General features: G+C 42.2%; 1 protein-coding gene across 1 annotated transcript in view; it reads left to right on the top strand.

Moving 5' to 3' along the window:
* Positions 1-13302, top strand: part of LOC104992216 (chromosome unknown open reading frame, human C12orf5) — a 15639-nt gene that overhangs the window by 1155 nt on the left and 1182 nt on the right. The window contains exons 2-5 of the mRNA XM_010844994.1: positions 5043-5080; positions 8938-9059; positions 11716-11793; positions 12428-12538. Coding sequence (XP_010843296.1) covers positions 5043-5080; positions 8938-9059; positions 11716-11793; positions 12428-12538 — 349 coding nt within the window. The remainder of the gene's footprint in view (positions 1-5042; positions 5081-8937; positions 9060-11715; positions 11794-12427; positions 12539-13302) is intronic.

Here is a 13302-nt window from a genome sequence, read left to right as displayed (position 1 = left end):
GGCTCGGGGCTGACCTTTCCCCTGCAGGCTCTGCTCCCACTCTGTACCCTCTGTCCCCCAGGCTCGGGTCTGAGATTCTCTTCCCCGCAGAGCTTCGGTCGCTGGGGGAGGAGCTGGGGCCGTGGGGCGGGCGCCTCGCCCTGTTCTCAGCCGCCTGCACCGCCCTCAACAAATATTTTTAACATGCAGCGTTACAGGGAGCCAAATGCTGACATATCTTGCCATGCCTTCCTTTTCCTTTTCGACTCTATGTTTGCCCGGTGTTAACTGAGTTCAGGGCGGTCAGGAGCACAGATTTTTCAAGCAAGGGCGACATAGATTGGAATCTGGGCTCCACCTGGGAGCCTTGTAACCTGGGCTTCCTTTAACCGACTTAATTTACACGACCTCAGTTTCCTGATTTATAAAATGGGGATAGTGATAGCCCCCACCCCACTGGATTAGTGTGATCATTAAATGTTAGAAAGGTAAAGTGCATAGCACTGGGGAGGGGTGGGGAGCATATATGAGAATTAACGAACTTTTGTTTGTGTTAAGGACAGCTCTGATAAAAATGCAGCGTGTGGTCCAGTATGTGTGTGTGTGGTTAATGGGACCAGCATTCTGAGTGGCTTCTGTGTATCAGAGGACTGGGTTACGGGTCACTAAGATTCCATTTTTGACTTGTTGGAGCTTGCAAGCAACATCAGAATGGTCTAACCTTGTCAAGCTGCCTTTAGTTGCTGTCTTTTTTTGGTCCTGTTCTTCCTGAATAGGAAGGTTATCTCAGCTGTTATCTGAAGTTGTCCCTTTAGGACTCACAGGATTTTAATGGCCAAGCGAGAAATGGAGATCCTTTCTCCACCCCATTCCTCTGCATGTTATAGAATGGTTTATTACCATCATGTGACCTTCCAAGGACTTACAGCTACTCCATAGCAGAACAGGAACTAGTCTTGATGGCACTTTCCTCTTAATTTGCAGCACTTTCTAGATGCCTGACCCAGTGCCTGACATAAAATTGAAGCCCAGAAGCCATAGAAAATCTAGGCTAAACCACCCCTTGAAAAACAAGCTGATCCCTATTTAGATGCTTAATAGACAATTGTTACATGAATGTATATTTTATCCCCTCCTCCCTTCTTAAAAAGGGCTTGAAAGGTGTAAAGTTGTTCCTCAAAGAAATCCTTTGAGGACTTAATTTAAAAATAAGTCTTAATGAATTAGTATTTGCCAGGTACTGTTGTAATTAAATTCTGACTACCATCCAGTGTGGTAAAGAGGGCCTCTCAATTTGCAGATGAGGAAACAGACACAGAGGTCATGTGACTTGCTTAAAATCACGTGATGAGTTGGGGAGGGGGTTTAAACCAAGGTGGTGGTACTGTGGCCCATCCTGTTAACTGCTTTGCCCTTCTGACTCCTATTTTAGAATTAAAGCCTAGTGTTTGTGGATTGCTTGACTATCACCAGCCATTTCAGAAGCTACTTTTTACTTCTTGTGATCTGACTGTGAAGAGTGATAAGAACAGTTTGCTTTGTTCTGTTCTGTTCATGGGAAAGGGCTTCTCTGGTGGTTCAGTGATAAAGAATCCACCTGTAGTGCAGGAGATGCAGGTTTGATCCCTGGGTCGGGAAGATCCACTGGAGGAGGAAATGGCAACCCACTCCAGTAATCTTGCCTGGAAAATCCCATGAACAGAGGAACCTGGCAGGCTGCAGTCCATGGGGTCAAAAAGAGTCGGACGCTACTTAGCCATCAAGCACACGGGCATCCATAAGAAACTGCAGAGAAAGTGTTGAAATAATTGATAGGGAATAGTTAGTTTCCTCCTTCAGAATTCTCAAAGCTAAAAATTGATGATTCTTTCAGGAAAAGAAACAAGATGCTAAAAGACGCTTACTCCTTGGAAGGAAAGTTATGACCAACTTAGACAGCATTTTAAAAAGCAGAGACATTACTTTGTCAACAAAGGTCTGTCTAGTCAAGGCTATGGTTTTTCCAGTGGTCATGTGTGGATGTGAGAGTTGGACTATAAAGAAAGCTGAGCGCCGAAGAACTGATGCTTTTGAACTGTGGTGTTGGAGAAGACTCTTGAGAGTCCCTTGGACTGCAAGGAGATCCAACGAGTCCATCCTAGGGGAGATCAGTCCTGAGTGTTCATTGGAAGGACTGATGTTGAAGCTGAAACTCCAATACTTTGGCCACCTGATGCAAAGAGCTGACTCTTTGGAAAGACCCTGATCCTGGGAAAGATTGAGGGCAGGAGGAGAAGGGGATGACAGAGGATGAGATGGTTAGATGGCATCACTGACTCAATGGACATGAGTTTGAGTAGACTCTGGGAGTTGGGGATGGACAGGGAGTCCTGGCGTGCTGCAGTCCACGGAGTTGCAAAGAGTCGGACACGACTGAGCGACTGAACTGAATTGAGTTTTATTGAATGGTGACTCTTCTGATAATGGAAGAAAACTTTTTAATTGCAATTTAAGCTCAGCCAAACCCTTTATGAATCTTGTGCTTTAAGCTCAGCCAGATTCTTTATGAATCTTGTGCTGTTACTGTCAGCATGTTGATCTTCATCAACATCCTTGAACGTGAGAGTGCCAGTGTGTATCATTGTTGGAACAGAATACCCCAGATTTCACACTTCAAGTTTACTAATCTGATTGAGCTGTAGTTTCTCATGGTCTTAGAACAGCATTGTTGAAAACCCCAATAAATGCAGAAAAGCCTCTGGTTTCCTCGAAACATTCTTGTAGGTGTTTGCAGTTAGTTGCCTGCCAAACTACTCCATTTCACTTCCATTTTTAGCTAGTTCTTTAAACATTTCTACAAACTAATTTACTTTTAATTCCTGAAAGATGATTAATTAGTATAGGTATTGACAGCAACACTGATTTTATTTTTTTAATTCTGCCTCTTTTGGCAGTTACTTAGTTTTCATTGAATGCTAATCATTGTTCTAATAGAGCAGGCAAGTTGAATATTGGATCATCTGTAAACTCTTATAAAGATACATGTAATTGCTATGTTCCCGTGATGTGTGTTTTCTGGGAGTAGGATTGATTAATTGGAAGAGCCTGTGCAGCTAGGACTAATGTAATGTAGATCCAGTGAAAATCCTCACATTCCTAGCCCTTGGAAACTTCGCTATTTTCAAATGAATTAATTGTGGAGGAATCACTGTAAGGCTGTATATTCATGGTTGAATAGCGGGAGAGTACACTCCATTCTCGTGTATACCAGAACATCTACTTTGACAACTCGCCCCAGTTGTACCCTAATGTCCCATGATTTGTCTCTCCTGTGGCAAACCCAAGTACTTGTCTGCTGAATTTGAATTATTTAAAAGGATGTGATTAGGAAATTAAGCTCTCTTACATGGTTTCTAGAGAAGCGCTGTCGAGCATAAACCAGAACTAACAAAATAAAATGTCTTTTAAAGTGAAGAACAGCGTGATAATCCCCCAAACGAACAGTGCATATTTGAGGGCCTATAAATGGCCAGTCATCAGACTTGGCTTCTTGTCATAAGGCTTGGGATTCTTACAGAGTCGGATATCTGTCTTGGAAGTGAATCCCACTGCAGATTTTGCAAATGAGTGCTGTTACTCCTGACTCCTTCAAAATATACTCCTCTGACCTTTCCACTCTGCTGATTTTCCCTGTGGCTGCTACAAGCCAAGCTTTGGTTAGGGAAGTGGATTAATAGTAAACCTATTCTAGCCACCCACTTTTCTTTCCCACTCCCCAAATTAGCTATAACCAGTTGCTTCAAGGATTTGTACAAACCTCTCGAGAAATGTTTGGTTTGTAACAAACATTTACAAAGCTGTAAAACTAAATATTTGTGCACCTTTTTTTTGGGGAAAAAATCCTGTTACTAGATTGCTTCTCTGTGATGTTTATAAGGTGATTTGAAAGCAAAACCTGCCCCATAGGATGCCAGTGCGCCCCGCCCTCCCCTGGCCAGCCTCAATCCAGTTGTTTTGTGACAGTGTTTCTCACCCTGTCACTCTTCTGGTTGCTTCAGAATGGGCTGGGTTTGGTTTTGTAATCCCTCAGCGTTGCAGAGCGGAGCAGCTGGGGCCGCTCGAGGACTCGGAAGCCAGGGTGGGGACTGTGGGTCCCTGTACCCCTTTCCGCTCCACTCATGGTCCCCTGGACCTGCTCGCTCAGCCCAGCAGATGAATGGGTGGACTGGCTGTCCTATTTGGTCCTGACATCTGGGAAGTAGTTTTGGTCAACATATTTGAAGATGATTTAACAAAAATTTTCTGTCTGTATATACACTTTTTTTTTTAATTGGGGTATAATTGCTTTACAGTGTTTTGTTAGTTTCTGCTGTACAACAGTATGAGTCAGATACCAGTACACGTACGTTGCCTCCCTGCCGTCCCTCCCTCCTAGCTTCACGGAGCGCCGAGCTGAGCCCCCTGCCCTGTGCAGCAGCTCCCTCTAGCTATCTTGTTGTACACGTGGTGGTGTGTACATCTCGGTGCTACTCAGTTCGTCTGCCCCCCGCCCCCGACATCCTCCCCCACCACGTCCACAGATGTGCTTTCTACATCTGTGTCTCTGTTCCTACCCTGCAAGGAGGTGCATCAAGACTTTTTTCTAGATTGCGTATATATGTGTTAATATACAATATTTGTTTTTCTCTTTCCGACTTGCTTCACTCTGTACGACAGGCTCTGGGTTTATCCACATCACTTACAACTGACTCAGGTTCATTCCTTTTTATGGCTGAGTGACACTCCATTATGTATCTGTACGTATACTTTGAAAAGTAATATTCTCTGCCTTCAATTCACTGAAGATTTATCTATATACATTTTACTTTGGAACAGTTTGAAATTTTTAGCTCATCAATTCAGTACATAGAATAGATAGCTGCAGATAGTAGTTTAGAGTGTCATTTTTACAGGTTAGATTCTAACGTAGGTACAATGTGCTGTCTTTACAAATATCGTGACCTTTCATTGCTGATTTTTTTCCCCTCATTTCAAAAGTAACCTAGTTTGATAATAAAGGCTTTCTCCCTGTGTTTCTATTTTAGTGGAGAAACAAGACTTAACAAGGAGAAAATAATTCAAGGTTGGTATTCTCTGACTTTTATTGTTTAGCTCTCTCTGTTCATGTTCATGTGAAATGTAGGTTAAAGAGATCTGATAGGGTAGGATGGACCGGGGGCAGGTCTGGACTGTGAGCTGGGATTACGGAATTAAAGCCTATGGTCACAGAAGTATGATCAGAGTAGATGGTACTCAAGAGGAGTGAGTATCTTGAGTGAGTTGGATGTGAAGACCAGTGGTCTAAATTGTTTGTGCGCGGCTCCAAAGCGACCTCTCAGCTGATTAAGGAGCTGTATTGGGTCTAATTGTCTTCAAATATATCTGCCAGGGTTTAAAATGACTTCATATTTGGAAACAAAAATTTACTGGCTGGTGTTAATGGTATTTTTCCTGCTAAGATATATTATTTTTAGTCGTAAGAAATAAATAGTTTAAAAAGAGAATTCCTGTTCTCACATGGGGTTGTTACTTTATTCTGTCTTGCTCCCCACCCCACCTCAGCCGAGCTTGCTCTGTTAATTTGGGCTCAGGTTCTTTTAATCTCCCTGCGATCCAGCTGGTCTGGCTTCTAAAGAATATCTTTCAGCTAGACATGCTATTTCTGTGCTCTGATGATCCAAGCGTTGAGTTTTATATTTTGGGGCTAGGGACATCTGGTGTTTGCAGGAGCTGATTTTTAATACCCCACGTGCCTGCCTCCTTCTGCTGGAAACCAGTCTGTTTCCCACTGACCTGGGCCCCACGCAGAGCATCCTCAGGACTCATTACCTTGTTTGTTCATGGGCCCTGCTCACTTGTCTCGTTTCATTTGAAACTGGCAGTAGAACATGAATAGAAGTTTCCATGTTCAGGACCTGTTGTTTAGATTTGTTTTGTGTTCTTTTTCTCACTTTGGAAGTTAGATGCTTAGTTTCCTCAGTCACAGCCACCTCTTTCTTTTAAGTTTTGTCAGCATTCAAGCTTATATGGTTCTGAGTACCGTTTTTGTTGCATGCCTACAGTTTCGATTTATAGTAATCTAGTAAATAGTCAGTACCAAGTATCTTAAATTTCCATTATGATTTATGATTTCTGTAGGTTATTTTGAACTGTTTTTTAAATTTCCAAATGAGTGGACTCTTTGGTTTTGTTCTTCATCTTTTGTGATTGACTTAGAGTGTGATTGCTTTCTGTTTTGACAATATGGCTTATTTGGTAATATGTCTGAAATTGGTTAGCGTGGTCAGTTTTTATAAATTTACTATATGTTTGAGAAAAATCTTTGTTTTCTAATTGTTGGGTTTGGAGTTTGATATCAAATCATTAATCTTGATTTTGTCGTTCAAATCTTCCCCTACTTTACTAGTTTTGTAAATTTACTCATGTGCCTGTATGACCTAAGGGTCAGTTTATGCATGAGATATATTGAATTTCCCACTGTGATAGCCAATTCATCCTTAAATACCTTCAATTTTATCAATTTGTGCTTTATATATATATATTCTGCTTTTACATCCTTCGAGAGTATTTTATTAGGCACATACAAATTTAAAGATTGCTCTATCTTCCTGGTGAATTGAACCTTATTTATAGTTATCTTCACAATCCTTAGTGAGACTTCTGTCACAAAGTCATGTATTTCTGAGAGTGATATGGCAGGTCCAGCTGTGTGGGGTTGGAATTTTCCTGGTGTGTATTTTCCCATCCCTTTCTTTTCAGCATTGCTGGGTACTGGTCTCCTAAGTGTTAACCTTGTCAATGGTAGGCAGCTGATTCTGGTTCTCTTAAAAAAAAAAAAAGCAGTCTTTTTGTTAACTGGTGAGAGTGGTTTAATCCATGTTGACTCTGGTTTCTGGTGTGTTTGGATTTTTCCTTTGTGGTTCTTTTTTTTCCTTCGTTTTCTAATCTTTTCCTTCTCACTCACCTTTACTTCTTAGGTGCCTGCTTTTCTTTCCCTTATCCAACCCACTGTTATCTTGCCTTCTGGCCTTGAAATAAGCCATGTCTGTTCTTTTAATAGTTGTCTTTGTATCTTCACCATTCATACCTAATAAAGTATAAGGTAAATATCCTCTCTCCTGAAAGATGTGTTGGCATGTGCTGTTGTTTTAGTCTCCTGTCCTTTTCACCTGTGCAGCCTAGGCATTATTTTACTTAGTGTTTGTTTAATTTACAGCCATACTTGCCAGCTTCTCCTGTCACCATTTCTTTTGCATCTCGGACCTTCATTCCTGAAGCATCTTTTCTGAGAAGTTCTCTTGTGTAAATCGGTTGGTGGTAAAGATAGTTTCAATCAGTTCTATTCCATGCAGTTCTGTTTCTATTGTCTTTAGTCTTCTTTAGTCCAGTTCTAGACTGATGGTTCTTTTGGAAGCCATTACTCTGCTGGGTTTTTTTATTTTGGCTTCTGTTGCTCCTGTCCAGAGATCTTCTCTCAACCAAATGGTGTCCCATGGTGGATATCCCATCATGGCCATGGTGTCCCATCATATCCCATGGTGTCCCATCTGTCTTTCTCTGTAGCTGTTTTTAAAGTCTTTTTATTTTGGTTTTCTACAGTTTCTCTTACTAAATCTGGTAGGGTTTGTTTGTTTTTTTTAATAATTTATCCTTGGTGTGCATCATGTTTCCTTTATCTGTAGTTTTATGTCTTTCCTGATTTCTGTTCTCCATTTCGCTCTTCTGTTCTCCATTTCACACTTCCTGTTCTGTTTCATAGTTCCTGTTCTTCATTTCACACTTCCTGTTCTTTGTTTCACACTTCCTATTCTCCATTTCACACTTCTGTTCTCCATTTCAAACTTCCTATTGTTTCATACTTCCTATTCTCCATTTCACACTTCCTATTGTTTCATACTTCCTATTCTCCATTTCACACTTCCTATTCTCCATTTCACACTTCCTGTTCTGTTTCATAGTTCCTTTTCTCCATTTCACACATCCTGTTCTCCATTTCATACTTCCTATTCTTCATTTAGCACTTCCTGTTCCGTTTCATACTTCTTGTTCTCCATTTCTCTCTCTCTTGAGTTCCCACTGGCTGTAGTTAGGAATCCTTGTCCTTCCTCCATGTCTTAACATGTCTGAGACGTGCTCTTATCTCCTCATATCTGTGGGAAAGGGGCACGGGGGACCACTTCAGCCTTACCTTTGGGTTCGTGAAGCTTCTCAGCTTAATGAATTTCCTTTTATCCACTGAGGGATATTTTTTACCTCCACAGCAATTCCGTTTTTCATTGTTAAAAGATTTGTTTAGCTCCTTCAGAAACCTGTCTGGTTTTGAGGACTTGCTGTTGCTTGTCTTTGTGATGCAGAGTGCAGCCTCTGGTGATTGCATGTCTGAAGTACTGGCGGTTCCAAGTCCGTTACCCGTTGTTTCTGCTGACCCTCATTCACGATGGTTTATTGTCCTGTGTGTCGTGTCGCTGGCCAAACTGATCTTTGCTCTAAGCTGGTAGAAGGCTTGTTGGCCTTTATGGAGAGTAATTTGCAGTACTGTATGTTACTGAATTTAAACAGTGGAGATAAAGAAGGAAAACTTCTCTAGATGATGATCCAACCACCCAAATACAGCAGCTGGGCCGAGAAGGTAGATCAGAGGCAGCACTAATGAAACAGGCTGGTAAAGCGGTGGGCGGTGCAAGGCAGGGGAGCTGAAGACAGTCTCATCACCCACCAGTTCCCATCAGGCAGACATGCTGGAAAACACTTGGATACCTGAACCTCTATAGGGATTATAGCTTAATTTTGCTTGCTTTTGGTTTTCTGAACAGTTATGTGGAAAGTACTCAAGGAAGTCTTAATAAAATATAAACGCTCTTTATATTCTCTTAGGTATGATTTTTATTTGCATCCGTTATATATATTTGAACGTTATTGTTCCTTCTCTTAATACTGCAGGACAAGGAATAGATGAGCCTCTTTCAGAAACTGGATTTAAACAAGCAGCTGCTGCTGGTATATTTCTTAAAGATGTGAAGTTTACTCATGTTTTCTCCAGTGACCTTACAAGGGCAAAGCAGGTAAGTTTAGTCAAGGATGAGGCTTGTAAATCAAAAGTTTCAACAGTTGTACCTTGAAAAATTTCCTCCCAGAGTTCATAGAGAATTAAATCGCACACAAACATCATCCCCAATCCTCTTTCCTCGCTGACAGAAGTTCTTTTTATTTCACTTTTATATTTTATTTTATTTTGGTAATTTAATCAGAGCAGCTTGGGGGGAAATGTCTAACAAAATGCCAAAAAAAGGCAAAGAGGGTGTTGTGAGAGAAACCCAGTGGAAACACCAGAGATTTAACGATTGAGATATCAGATATTGAAACTCAGATAGAGTTTAAAAAGCAGTTATGTTGCTATAAAGAAATGAAAGATGTGTGGAATAGCTTTAGGGAGCAGATTACTATAAAAACAATCCCAGAGGTTTGAAAAAACCAAATCAACTTCTGAAAGCTAAGGGAAGGAGACTTTAGTGACAACCGTGGGGGAATAACAGGGCTGGAATGTAGCCTCCCCCAACAAACAACCAGAAAACAAGACAAAACCTGTGAGACAACTGTTTTCAGATAGTGGACTCCAGGAAGCTTGGGCTGCAGTCTCAGATGGGGTGAAACAAAGGGGATGAGCCCTCAGTTGTCGTGGTTTTCTGACTAAAGTGATCTCCAGACTTCTGCAAAAGCAGCCAGCTGGAGGTCATTGGTCTCCGAGTTGAGGGAACAAAGCTTAGAATTTGAAAGGCTTAAGTAACTAAAATCTGTGGGCGTGCTGGAGGGAGAAATGCACAGAGAAGACTCTAGACACGTGTATAGAAGTCCTCATCAGTCTCTGGTGAACAGTTAGTCTGCACAGGTGTGGCTGGAACCACATGAGGGCAGAAAACGGAACTCTGGGGGAGAACAGTTGCTGGGGTGCGGTTGTCCAGTTGATTCCTGGGGCCCACACAAAGTGGGGAGGTGTGAGAGCTCCCACAGCACAAGTGGAGGCTTTGCTGAATACAGAGAGTGTGTCACCCCTTCACCGTGAGGCTAAACTGCCCTCAGAGGAGCATAACGAGGGGAGAAGTAGGAGGCGGCAGAAGCAACTCCATCTTCTAGAGATGAAAAAAGCAGTGTTCTGAAATGATAATTCCACAGGGTGGGATTAGCAGTAGGTTAGACACTGTAGATGGAGAAGGCAATGGCACCCCACTCCAGTACTCTTGCCTGGAAAGTCCCATGGATGGAGGAGCCTGGTAGGCTGCAGTCCATGAGGTCGCTAAGAGTCGGACACGACTGAGCGACTTCACGTTGACTTTTCACTTCCATGCATTGGAGAAGGAAATGGCAACCCACTCCAGTGTTCTTGCCTGGAGAATCCCAGGGACGGCGGGGCCTGGTGGGCTGCCGTCTATGGGGTCGCACAGAGTCGGACACAACTGAAGCGACTTAGCAGCAGCAGCAGCAACAGACACTGTAGAAGAGGAGGTCAGTGAATGTGAAGACATGGAAACTGAACATTCCAAAATTAACTGTGGAAGGAAAAAAGGCTGGAAAAGGAAAAATGAAGAGTCTCTGAACTGTGGGACAGTACCAGGCAGTGCAGACTTCAACATATAGTTGAAGTCTCAAAAGGGAAACAGGGAAGAGAGTTGGGGTGAGTGTGAAGGTAAAAGATACTTTGAAGAAATGACAACCCTGCAGTGCTTTTGAAAATTAAGGTGAAATAAAGACTTTCTCTTTCAAGCGTGAGTTGAGGGACCCACACTCACATGCTCAGTTGTTTTTGTAAGTGTTTTTGGTCAGTTGGACTTTGACAGAGATGCCAAGATAATTCTGTGTTTGAAAGGGTGGTCTTTTCAATAAAAGGTGTTGAAACAATGGGCCAGCCATCTGGAAAAACATGACATGTGACTCTTGCCTACACAGTACACAAAAACTAACTTGCAGCCCATCATAGAACAAGTCTAAAAGCTAAAGCTATGGGGCTTCTATAAGAAAACACAGGAGAAAGGTCTTTACGAAAGTTTTTTGGGACAAAGCATAAATAAGACACATAGAGGGAGAAAATTATAAATGTGTATGTTATATATGTGTGTATATATCTGACACATATATATTTGTCAGTAAATAACTTTTTATAAGTGATTGATCTACAACCTTTCTTATATTAATATATATACCTTTTCCAATAAGATTTTTGCTTTCATGTATTCTTGCTATTAATTAGTGCCTTTTCTTTTCAGCTTAAAGAAGCCCCATATATATTTCTTGTAGGGCTGGTTTCGTGGTGATGAACTCCTTTAGTTTTTGTTTGTCTGGAAAACTCTTGATCTTGTCTTCAATTCCGAGCAACCTTGCTGGGTAGAGTATTTTTAGCTGGAATTCTCAGCACTTTGAATATGTCACACCACTACCTCTGACCTGTAAGATTTCTACTAGAAAATCTACTATTAGCCTTTTGGGGTTTTCCTTGTCCTTGGGAGGAGGTGAGTTGAGAGTCTTCCTATGATACCATCCTGAGCCCTCCCAGAATGATTTTTTTCGGGGGGCGGGGTGCGTGTCATACAGAACCTTAGTTCCCCAACCAAGGATCTGAACAGTGCCCCCTGCAATGGAAGCATGCCCCGACCATTGGCGTGCTAGGGGATTCCCCAGTAATGATTATTTTTTTGAGAAAAGAAATGGTTGTCTTTTGATTTGCAGACCGTGCATGGGATTTTGGAGAAGAGCAAATTTTGCAAAGATATGACAGTAAAGTATGATTCAAGACTCCGAGAAAGGGTAAGTATTAATAGCTTACTTATATGTTGTTCTTCTACCATAAAATATCACTACAGCAACTCAGTTTATCCCATGGCTAGAAATCAAATGCCTTCCTGCTTGGGATGTGAAATTGGCTATTACATGAAGAATCTACTGTGTGGCAGTTACTCTTACTTACTCTCGTGAATAGTGTCTTATTTAATCATTAAAATCGTAGGCGAGAGGCATCTTAAATTATAAAAGCAAGGCATACTTGTGAGGACTTAGTACAGAAGAGTTTAAAAGTGAAAAGTTCTCTTCCCAGCCTCTGATCCTTCTACATCAACACTGGTTGTTAGTGGTCTCTTTGGTCTTCTGATTTAATGACTTATGAAAGGTGTCATTTTAATCTTTCTTACTATGAATTCCTGAGAAGGTAGATTTTCCGTGTCTCTTGGCCATTGGTATTTCCTCTGTGACTTGTGCATTTTGCTAAGTCTTGATTTTTAAGAGCCTAAACAGCTAACGAGCTATGAAGTCACATGGACCTGGGTTTGCATCTTTTCAGAGGAGATAGGATAAAGTAAGCTGAAAGTGTGCTGTAAACATGTACTTAATTGTCTGTGAATTGCAAATTCCCCTTGAGGCACTTTTGTCTGTTGGATCATTGCAGAAATATGGGGCTGCAGAAGGCAGGCCGCTGAGTGAGCTGAGGGCCATGGCCAAAGCGGCGGGGGAGGAGTGCCCAGCGTTCACACCGCCTGGAGGAGAGACCTTGGACCAGGTATGCAGCCTGGGGGAAAGTGGCTGTGTCCACGAGCTGGTCGACATCCGAGTAGCTGAAACCTGACTCCTCTTTGTGAGCGAGATGTTTCTGAGTTTTAGCTAAGCAATTTGCAAGTTGTTTGATTCACAGAACAACTCTGCATGATACCATTTTTCCCCCCTTTTAACCTGTCCTGTCTCGTTTATTAATTTGGCATCATTACTGATCATGGATTTGAGGAAATGGGTTGTTAGATGGTCTTGTTAAGAATGGGGAGCAGCAGTCTTTGCAGTGACAGGGGGGTCAGTGAAGCAGGTGTGTGCCGCTCGGGGAGGGCAGCCGATAGAGGCCGTCACGCCTCCCCCGCCCCCACCCCTCCAGGTGACATCATATCCCCTGGAGTGTTCTGCTGCTCAGGTGTGTTACGGGTGGTCGTCTCCCCCATTTTTAATTTTCGTAGTTCCCTTGTAAGGACTTTGCAGAGTTCAGCAAGGGCCGGCCTTTCATCCTCGCTGTCATTGAGCTTCAGAAGCGTTGGACGTGGTTTCCTAGGTGACGCTGTTTCACGACCTTCTGTTTGCTTCAAGTCAGGAGTTGGGCATTGTAGCTTACTCACCTTTGCCCCCAAAGTGCTCTCATGGTTCCAGAAATATATTAGGCGCTTACTTACTAGTATCAGTGGAAGTACTGATTGAATGAATAGAGTTTCATCTGCTTCTGTGGTATTACTGACTTACAGAAAAATCAGTTCTGTTTATATCCTAAGTGTTATTCAGTCAATT

This window comes from Bison bison, unplaced genomic scaffold, assembly GCF_000754665.1.
Source record: "Bison bison bison isolate TAMUID 2011002044 unplaced genomic scaffold, Bison_UMD1.0 scf7180017864213, whole genome shotgun sequence".
NCBI classification, from domain to species: Eukaryota; Metazoa; Chordata; class Mammalia; order Artiodactyla; family Bovidae; genus Bison; species Bison bison.
This window is presented reverse-complemented; position numbering and strand designations above follow the sequence as displayed.